At 42.6% G+C, this 10,864-nt stretch overlaps 1 protein-coding gene across 1 annotated transcript; it reads right to left on the reverse strand.

The window, feature by feature from the left end:
• Positions 1–1,818: 1,818 nt before the first annotated feature.
• Positions 1,819–9,862, reverse strand: prdx6 (peroxiredoxin 6). Its single transcript, XM_080832301.1, has 5 exons — positions 9,732–9,862; positions 6,366–6,522; positions 4,985–5,131; positions 2,357–2,503; positions 1,819–2,164 (listed from the first exon to the last, which is right to left on the reverse strand). Exons 1-5 carry the CDS (start codon positions 9,821–9,823, stop codon positions 2,039–2,041), a joined length of 669 nt encoding a protein of 222 aa, XP_080688427.1. The 5' UTR covers positions 9,824–9,862; the 3' UTR covers positions 1,819–2,038.
• Between the last annotated feature and the right edge of the window lie 1,002 nt (positions 9,863–10,864).

Below are 10,864 nucleotides of genomic sequence, written 5' to 3' on the forward strand. Positions count from 1 at the left end.
AGGTAAGGCGATTTGTTTGTGAGACAGAAGAGGTAGGAGCAACATGTAGTACTGTAAGATCGGGAACAGCAACCTCTTTGACACTGTGTGTGGGAACTGCGCTGCGGCACACTTTACTGAAATGTCCCGTTTTTTCACAGTTGTTGCATTTTGCATTCTTGGCAACACATTTGGGGTTGTTTGCTAAGTGTGAGTTGGATCCACAACGGTAGCACGTTTTATTTTGAGAAGTGTGCTGTGTAGGTGTGTGTTGGACTGGTGCCTGCGGCTTGCCTTTGCCTCGTGTGAAACGCTTGTTGTAAGAACCGTTGCCTCCTCTCGGCTGAACGAGTCTCACTGTAGCATCATGCACGGGAGCAGCTATAGCTTTAGCTTCAGCCACCGCAGATTCAATTTGAGTAGCAATCGTGATGGCATTTTGCAATTTCAGGTCAGTTTCCAACAGTAAACGTTCTCTAATCCGTGTAGAGGTAGTTTTCTCGATCAGCTGATCTCTTATCATGTCATCAGCTAACGTGCTAAAATCACAGTTCACAAGCAAGTCCCTCAATGCAGCAATGTACTGTACAGTTGTTTCGCCCGGTCTCTGAGCACGCTGACGGAACTTACTCCTCTCAGCCACGACATTCACTTTCGGCACAAAAAACATCTTCAGCGCGTCACAGGCAGACTTGTAAGAAGTGCCAGTGTCAGGTAAGTTAAGAAAAATACGCTGGCCTTCGGTGCCTAAACAGTGCAAAAGTAGTGCGCGCTTACGTTTGTCCGGCATGTCGTTAGCAGTCAATGCTAGCAGATAATTTTCAAACATCTGTAACCAGGTTGTATACAACATCGTCGGCTCACCCGGACTTCCCAGTAATGCAGGAGGTTGTGTGATTCCGATACTAGCCATTCTCGTCGCCAATATGTTGTGTATGTAACGGATGAAGGTAGATTATCAGTGAGACACGAGCGGTACATTTGATTAAAAACTTTACTTGATCACTTCTCATCACTTCTCATCATATTGCAGAACAGCGCCACCAGGTGGATGGAGGGAGTATGCCACTATACCACAGACCCCCAGACTACAGCAGCCAACGGTGAAAGTGGATGGGAGTTTATCAAACCCAAGCATCTCCAACGAGACCAGACCCAGGTTCCTGTTTTTCTCCCGGGTCTAGATCTGGGTGGGGACGGGCCAGCGACTGCACCCTGGATCCTGAGACCAAGCCTCTCCACTCGCAGCCCCAGAACAGACTCCGTATCAGCTGCCAGGCTCCTGGGGTGCCTCACAGTCTGCGCTCCAGGGTCCTCCAGCTGGTCCATGACCGCCCACTTCGAAATCAAGACCTGGGACCTCTGCTTTCCCTGCATATTGTAACAGTTGTCTGAGCCTTCAGCAAATGGCATTGAAGCCTGCTGCTTGCGCCATTGGTTACAATATGATATGAGGAAGATTCTTTATAGAAAACCAGACAAACCAGTTTCTCTTGTGTAGTAATCCAACATGTGCCAAATGAGAACTTGGCCATGCAAATGTAATTCAGGAACACCTATTAGCCATCACAGACAGGATAGACCCAACCAAATCCCTCAACTAGTCTCGAATTCTCAGCAATAAGCCATAATATGAGTTACTTATCGTCAACATAAAAATATTACACCCGTCTCCAAACCTGTCTGTACTGGAGCAATTTGGTCAAAGGCCTTCTGACCGACACCTTATTGTGACGGTGTAACAGTAACAGGCTTTCCCAGTGGTTGATGAGCAGTGCACTTGCAACAAAGACAAAATCACATTTGCCCAAGCTCAAAGGAAACACCAGTAAATTGAGATGGATACATCCACAGTAAGAAAAGATCTTTATTTTGTTTACAGCACAGTAAGGCACTATGAATATTCTTGCACTATGTTTTATTTGTTCCGACATGTAAAAGGCTGTATTTTATTGAATATGTGATGCTGCTTGGTAAGAAGATATGTTGGTTCGCAATCACTGGTGAAAATGTATAAACTAACAGATCTTCTAAGTTAAATCTTTCTAGCAAGCCTTCTTCATGGCTGTGTGTAACGCAGGTATTTTTTCCCAGAAGGCACTTCTTTAGTGGTGAAGCCAGCGGGGAAGAGTTTGTTTGCCTCCTCATCAGAGAGGGAGGGGATGACCATGACCTTGTCGCCAAGCTGATAGACAGAAAAATCAAAAAGAGATCAGTGCGAAACTGTTGTAGATTATCTTTACCAACCTTCTAAAATGTTTGTGTGATGAGGGTATTCCAAACATAATGCTGTGCAATTGTACTTTACTGATATTGTGGAGTTATATAAAGAATTTGTACCTTGACTTGATGAGTTTGGTTGGAAAGTAGAGCTTACCTTCCAGTCCACAGGTGTGGCAACTTTCTTCTGGGCGGTTAACTGCAGGGAGTCGATGACCCTCAGCAGCTCATCAAAATTACGACCCGTTGTAGCAGGGTAGAGGATAGACAGCTTCAGTTTCTTGTCTGGGCCGATCACAAAGACCTTTAATATCACATAAACAACATCAAATGATTAACCATTACATCCATATAAATATATACAGTGGGGAAAATAAGTATTTGAACCCCTGCCGATTTCGCAAGTTTGACCACTTGCAAAGAAATGTGTGATCTATAATTGTAATGGTAGGTGTATTTTAACAGTGAGAAATAGAATATCAACAAATAAAATCTAGAAAACTGCAATTTATAACATTTATGACTTTATTTGTATTTAATGCAGAAAATAAGTATTTGAACCCCGAAGCAAACAGCAAGAATTCTGGCTCCCAATGACCAGTTATGTGCCCAAGAAGCACACAGATTAGTCCTCATTAGGCCTAACAAGGTACACCTGATCTTTACTGGTGACGTGTATAAAAGAAACCTGTCCAAAGAACCATACTTCACACCTTCAACCTCACCACCATGGGCAAAACCAAAGAGTTGTCCAAGGACATCAGAGATAAGACTGTAGACCTGCACAAGGCTGGAATGGGCTACAAAACCATCGGCAAGCAGCTTGGTGAGAAGCAGACAACTAATGGTGCGATTATTCGTAAATGGAAGCAACACCAAACAACTGTCAATCGCTCTAGGTCTGTGGCTCCATGCAAGATATCCCCTCGTGCGGTATCGGTGATCATCCGAAAGGTGCCGAATAACCCAAGAACTACACAGGGGGAGCTTGTGAATGATCTCAAGGCAGCTAGGACCACATTCACCAAGGAATCCATTGGCAACACACTACGCCATAATGGTTTGAAGTACTGCAGCACTCGCAAGGTCCCCCTGCTCAAGGAAGCACATGTAAAGGGCCGTCTAAAGTTAGCCAATGAACACTTGAATGATTCTAAGGAGGATTGGGAGACAGGATGTGGTCAGATGAGACCAAAATCAAGCTCTTTGGCATCAACTTGACTTGCTGCGTTTGGAGGGGGAAGAATGCTGAATATGACCCCAAGAACACCATCCCCACCGTCAAGCATGGCAGTGGAAACATTAGGCTTTGGGGCTGTTTCTCTGCCAAGGGTACACAACGACTCCACCGCAACGAGGGGACTATGGATGGGGTCATGTAACGTGGAATATTGGGCTTGAACCTCAATTCCCTCATTCCCTGCCATTGAAAACACAACCTTAAGGATTTTGAGAGGATCTACAAAGAGGAGTGGACCAAAATCCCTCCTGAGATGTGTGTGAACCTGGTGACCAACTACAAGAAACGTCTGACGTCTGTGCCTGCCAGCAAGGGTTATTCCACCAAGTACTAAGGCCGAATCTCGATTCTTCCCCTTGCCCCTTTTGCTTTGTCTTTGTCTTCGTCTTAACCCTAGCACTTGCAAGTGTAAGGGCCAAGGGCTGAAAACTTTCCCCTATGAAATGAGACGCCACTCGGTTTCGGGTACATCATGCGTGACTGTATGAGCTATGAAACTAGCTTTCAATGAAGAACATGGTTGCAAATATATATGTATACAACTGTGTAGAGCACGAAACAAGACTGTCGTCATTTTTAAATTAATTATAAGCCAAAAATACTTACATGTAGTGTATGTAGCATCTAGCTGGCAAGCTACCATATAAGCCAATGGAGTGGTGGTATACGCGCTAATTGTACCCTAAAACTACCGTTTGAAAGCTTCAGTTAAGACCTACAATACTATGCATCTTACGTGTAGCACATTTCAGATCAAACCGAGTCATTATAAACATATAAAAAGTTGTGTAGATAGCTTTATTCATGTAAAATATTCCTCGCTTCAAGCAGCCATGTTTTTTTTTTTAATTCCCGAACTGGTTTCGCTATGTGCTCTGGGATAGCCCTTGGAGGAGCAAGTGAGCTCTCAGATAATCTTAAAAATAAGGGGTACATAGCCCTCAATATTATCCCTTAATCTTGATCAAATTGGGTATTGAGACACCACTAGCTCTCACATGAACGCGCAATTTCAAGGGTAAGGGGGAAGATAAGGGGTAAGGGGAAGTATTGAGATTGGGCCAAGTCATGTTTTGCTAGGGGTTCAAATACTTATTTTCTGCATCAAATGCAAATAAATGTTATAAAATGCAGTTTTCTGGATTTTTTTGTTGATATTCTGTTTCTCACTGTTAAAATTCACCTACCATTACAATTATAGATCACACATTTCTTTGCAAGTGGCCAAACTTGCGAAAACGGCAGGGGTTCAAACACTTATTTTCCCCACTGTATATCTACACATGTTAACATCAATGCTTCAAATGCTAGCAGATTACACAAGGTCCAGCGAACTCTCTCAGCAATGCGAAACCATTACCCACTTCCATTGTATGGTACGGAGTGATTTCAATGCGTTTCAGTTGTGCATAATTTAAAAATATGTCACCTGAGGTAAATGTCTTCAGTAAAATATGTCACCTGAGGTAAACATCTTCAGTTAAAAAAAAAAGAGCTTATGAAAAAGTAAGTGTATGACAGGTATGTAATTTCTCGGTAACTTACGCAGCGAGCAGTCAGGGGCATGCCGTCTTTATCCAGCTCATCAGGGTCCAGCATCCCCAGCTGCACTGACAGCTTTCTGTTATGATCCGCAATGATGGGGAATGGCATGGGAGTGCCAGCCCTCTCAGGGTTGAAGGCCATCACATCCTATGGAGTAGAGAAAGAAGGGTTAAGGGAAGAGATGAAAAAAAGGGAGAGATAGAGAGAGAGGAATTGGCCTTGACAATTGTGCCAACATTCAATTAATCAATAACCCCAAAAGTAAACTATGCACAGTCACTTTCACTGTTGAAATGGAGATCTTATTCAGTAAGACCTGTAATGTAATAGTAAAGTTGTTTTAAACATCCATCAAAATCCTCATTTGGTATCGATTCATGGAATGCTATCTCAGCAGCTGGTAATTCAACAGAAAATTCTACTGTTGGGAAGAACTTTAGATGAGTGTTAGTGAGTGATTTTTTAGTAGGGAATGGCTGTGAAAATGTCCAGAAATAAGTGCAGAAATAGGACATTTTAAAAGACTTCAATGTAAAAGACAGTTATTCAGTTCGTTGTTTTGTCTCAGACATATGCATTCCTCTTTACAGTGAATTTTCAGCATGAAGAGCCATCTGCCAAAAGCACCTAAGGTAAAAATGTTAGCCTTAGAGATGGGCGGTGCTCTCTGGTCCAATCAGAAAGATCCCAGTGTAACATTCAGAACCAGGCCAGCTTACTCCCCTTTCTGACCATTGTGAGGTTTGCAGAGAACGAAGGGCTGTAACCTGGCAACCCGAGGAAAGACCCAATCAGCTATAGCCCCTGTTCTCTAGATGTAGCCACCCCCTTTACTGGCCTGCCGACCGCCTCTACCTTGAACAATGAAACACAGCCATCTGTGTAAGTAGTTTAGACCTATTAACTATTGATAGGCCATGTAGAGATTCAGTTCATCTGGTGGTTACAGAGTAGGTGTAGGAGGAAAACTGAACAGGAGACACATAAATTATCCATAAGTTTTATGTCAATGTGGAGATTCAGAAACAGTGTGGTGTCACCAACACTAAAATGTATCTAGATGTAAATTCAGCTGCTGTGATTTCAAAACCTTCAAATATTGAACTGACTAACAGGTATATCTTAAAACTGATTTTGCATGTTACGAGTTCTAGATAGACCAAACAATGTGGTTTGGGATTTATGTGCCTTTTGGTTAACACCAAAGTATTAACTGAGAGTTATATCTGGGGAAGAGTACACTGAGGAGATGTGAAAGAACTCTATGGGGCTTGGTGAAAGAACTCTATGGGGCTCGGTGAAAGACCTCTATGGGGCTCGGTGAAAAAGCTCTATGGGGCTTGGTGAAAAAACTCTATGGGGCTTGGTGAAAGAGACCAACCTTGCTCCAGCTGAGATGGTCCTCCACACTGTCAATGGACAGAGCGATCATCTTCACATTGCGCTTGACAAACTGATCACTGACTTTGGCTGCACAGGCCAGTTCTGTGGTGCACACTGGCGTGAAGTCACGAGGGTGGGAGAAAAGAACACCCCATCTGAGGAGAGGAGAGGAAGAGGGGAGAAAATTAGATGAGTTACACCAAGCCAAGGAGTGCAGAAAGAGACAAGGGGGGAGAAAATGAGTTAACAGCCTGGAAAAATTCTTACAAAACCTCTAGAGGCCCGCAGAGCAGGTGTCCACAATCTGGCACAGGCAGAACAGTAATAAATAACCCAACAGCTGAAATCTAAGCATTTGGGGGAATGTAGACCGAGTTACAAAAAAAAAAAAACTATTATATAACTGCCCCAGTGCTGCACCAGGACAAATCATGCGTCCATGGCTGCAGTTTTCCCATGGCTGTGTGAGTAAATCAACACAGGAACAAACTTTTAACCAGATGTGTTCCATGTTTACACGGTGATAAATTTGATCCTAAACATTCTTGTGCAAGAAGCATGATTCCTCCATTTCCTTTTGCAGTTCAAATCACAGGAAACCCTGCGATAACTCAGATACAGCATGAAATTCCACACAGAAAAAGCTGACACAAAAATGTCTTTATCGTTTTCAATTGAATGCAGTCTTTTGTGACCTTTGACCTCAGACAGACCAGCACAACATATGACACTTTAGAGTGTTGTCTAAAGGCACAGCAGTGTGATTATGAAATATCTGCTGCAGTACCTCATGATAAGAGAGGAGTGTTAAACATGTGACCAGGAGTCATGCAGTGTTGCTGTATGAAGTTTGTGTGGGAGAAGGAAGGAGAGTGCAACTCCCCGGACGCCTGAAGGATCACTCCCTTGGCGAGACAACAACACAAACTTCCCATATCCATGAAAACCTCTTCAACCAAAACATAATTGTAATAGTGCATGGAAATAACATGTCAATTGCCAATGTTAATTATTTGTGATTGCCCAGTTGTGAAAAAGTAAAGTTCACTAGTTCGCCCATTGGAATGCTTGATTTAGAGCACTGATAATAAGCATTTTTGGCTTGGTAGGTGGCTGCGGTCCTGAGGCCCCTTTTGCAGAGATCACGTGTGAGCGAGACAAATGTGAGCAAAAAGGAGCAAGTGGGATACTTTGCTATGCTGTCTGTCAATTATCTCTATGGGCTCCTCACAAACTTTGCCTAGAAGACATAATTTACCTAACAAGCTCATAAAGAACTATTTTTAGCTAATTTTGTCTTCAGTTTCTGATCCCCTGTTTAGCAGAGATAACCCTTCATCATAGTTTTGTAACCATACAACAAACAAAAATGTTTTATAAGAGGTGGTTATTTATTGACACGGTTTGACACTTTGATAATGGACCATGGACTTGGACCATGGACCATGGACTCAACCTCAGTTTTTTCTCGCATGTTATATACCCCCCCCCCCCCCCCCCTACTGATACTACATTGGTAACTGCAGAATGACTGCCAAGGCCCATAGAGAAAGCGCCTCAATCCCAGCTGAGAACAATTCGGTCTTTGTCTGCAAACTCCTCCTGACTCCTGTGGCATTCAACTTTGTTTCGTTTTTCTGGAGAGTAAATCCTATTTCAAATTCAGTCCTTGTAATCTGTAAAAGAGTGGCATCCAAGACGGAGCAAAAGTTATTTGTTGAGACAGCGCCTTGACTGGTATGAGGACACAGCATATGATATAGGCTAGTGTGTGGTCACTCTGAACAGACCACAGGACAGTGCAGCTACTGAAATTCTGCAATGTCAAAATACCAGTGCAGCGCTTCCCACCTGACACGGGGTGAAGGTTCCACACCTGTTGTCATACAGAACCTACTTCGGAATATAATCAGTCAAACCTAAACAGAAATGTAAGGTGCTGGCCAGGAAATGTTACGATCTATTGATCTGAGTGGGGTTGGAAATTCCTGGAATTGAACGTTGCATGCACCATTCAGCAATGGACCGCGGTAAATTTGGTTTGACGTTTGATATTCGACACATTAATTCATACACAACAAAGCACTTCACGTAATAACATGATTGAGCTTATGGAAAGTATGCTTACACAACCATAAGATGTGTCAAAAAGAAAATACATTAGGCTATATGTTGTCGCTATTGACTTTTATCGGAAACAGCTCCACGACCCGTTCACTGGCCTCAGTTACTTCCGTGGCTACGATCTGCGTAAGGGACCGTTTGCAAGTTACATACTTCACTGGTGTTCGCTTTTGATAAAGATATTCACTAAAAACTTAATTCCAAAACGAGGTCACGGACTTCCCACAGCGCATATTCAGAGGAAAGAACCTTTTTGGAACGTGTTTTTGTCCGTCTCATTCTAATGGCTGTAGTAGATCCACATAATGTCAGTGTAGCCAACAACTAGTGTCAAGGAAAATATCTGTGCCTGAAGTAATCAGATGGATTTTAAAATTCTGGAACGGTTTGTCTGTTACAGGCAATCGGAATCAGTAGTAGAGATACCAAACAGGAAGCAAGTTCATATCTCTGCGAATCTTTTGTCAGTTGACTTCACAATGATTGTGAGAAAACAAAGCTAATAGCCTATTCATTGTACATGGGTCACATGCATTTTTAAGCTGACACCTCACTTAGCCAGTGTTAGCAAAGGTTTTTATTTACTAAGTAGCCTAGAACTACTTGATTCATTCAAAAATATTATACCGATATCCTTGTGTGCATCAGTTTAAAAAAAAAATGCAATATCTTTTGACATATATCCTACTTTTCTACTTATAATTTCTGAAACTCGAATATCAAATTTCAAACCAATTTCATCTAGGTCAGCATCCCCAACGTCTTTTCTACAAACAGTCCACGCCACTAACTTGACAAATTAATGGCAGATGCACAAGCCCCTGTGTAACACAAACACATGGCCAGTCAATAGACTTGATTCAAATGTTTTCTGCAGCGTAAAGGGTAATAGGAATGTGCACGGGGTCTAGGTGAGTCTATATGTAACACATGACAATGAAAATAGCAGCTTGGTATTGGTTAGGTTAGAAACAGCCTGCTGTGGTCTACAGGGGCAGCATGACACATGTTATAATGAAAAGATATGCATTACTTTTATACAAATGCATGACAAAAGATCTAACTTTCAACCTCTACCCATCACACGGCGTCTCAATCAACAGGAACACATATGAGCTAAAAAACAGAGATGAAAATTACACCTTATGTTTCAGTTTCATAAACACGTAACTTTGCAATCGGGCTATTTCATGTACACGGCAACGTTGTTCAGAGACATGGTAAATATGTGGCTACTTACGAGTCTCCCAAAAAGTCGTGAAACTTTATTTTGCCGACTGTTGTATCGGCTTCGAAATTGGGAAACACGTCTCCCAGCAAGATACCTGGCATGGCTGCGGTCTCTTCCACACTGTGACAAGAGGCAGTTCGCGTTTGGTTAGCATAGCTTGATCGGAGGATGTAGCAAACGGGGGAGGGGTGAATCTTGTCTGATGAAGTGCCGTTTACATGGAGCCTAGTTTGTCAAACTGATACGGATAGCTAATACAGATAGCCCTATCATTTACACGAGCACTCTCTATCCGCACTCTCATGCCGCAACGATCCAAATCGGGGGTAGAAAGTCAGAGGTCGTTTACATGGAGCCTAGTTTGTCAATCTGATACGGATAGCTAATACAGATAGCTAATTGGAGCTTGAATGTCTTGTGTAATGAGTTTATCATACATACGAACACTCTCTATCCGCACCTTGTTTCTGCAACGATCGCAGTCCGGGGTAGAAAGTGAGTAGATTTGAATCGGTACGGGGGCTGGTGTTCGTCTGCACGGCTTCACGCAACCTGATGACGTCATTGCCCCACGTGATCAATTTGCGATCTCCAACCACTATTTATATCCCTTGTTCTCCCTCAAAATTTCACTCGTGGTGGGCCTCGAATTCACTCTCATTAACCCAGCCTACTGATTTTTGATTAGCCTCCTATCTTGATCTAATTCTTCTTATTCAGACGTAACATAACTTTCATGACCACAAATATAAATTGGCCAGCGATTTAATTGCTTTTTTATTCATAAATGTATGTAAAATGCTCGGAGCAATGCATCATGGGAAATGGGATGACAGACATGTCATGTTGTACTGTTCCAAACTCTTTATTATCAATAGAAAATATAATTCATTTTCGCATATCCTTTAGTCTGACCACTGATTTTATTAACCACCATAATGTAATGTTGCTAATTGGAGCTTGAATGTCTTGTGTAATGTGTTTATAGGTTTGCTGCTTCCTTTACCTTGTGCTTTTGAGTCTCTTCTTCTAGGTTTTTCACGTTTTTTCAGTTGTGGAAATAAAGCGCTAAAGCGCCACCCACAGGCGTGGGGTATGTACTACAGTCGGTTCACCACAATCTGCTGCCTCCGTGTTTACGC

Source organism: Sprattus sprattus, assembly GCF_963457725.1.
Source record: "Sprattus sprattus genome assembly, chromosome: 2".
In the NCBI taxonomy this organism is placed as follows: Eukaryota; Metazoa; Chordata; class Actinopteri; order Clupeiformes; family Clupeidae; genus Sprattus; species Sprattus sprattus.

Coding starts and splice junctions, on each gene's coding strand:
- prdx6 (XM_080832301.1), bottom strand. CDS start 9,823: ATGCCAGGTATCTTGCTGGGAGACGTGTTTCCCAATTTCGAAGCCGAT. Junction 6,523..9,731: donor CACGACTTTTTGGGAGACTC/GTAAGTAGCCAC, acceptor TCCTCTCCTCAG/ATGGGGTGTTCTTTTCTCCC. Junction 2,165..2,356: donor CCACACCTGTGGACTGGAAG/GTAAGCTCTACT, acceptor TCTGTCTATCAG/CTTGGCGACAAGGTCATGGT.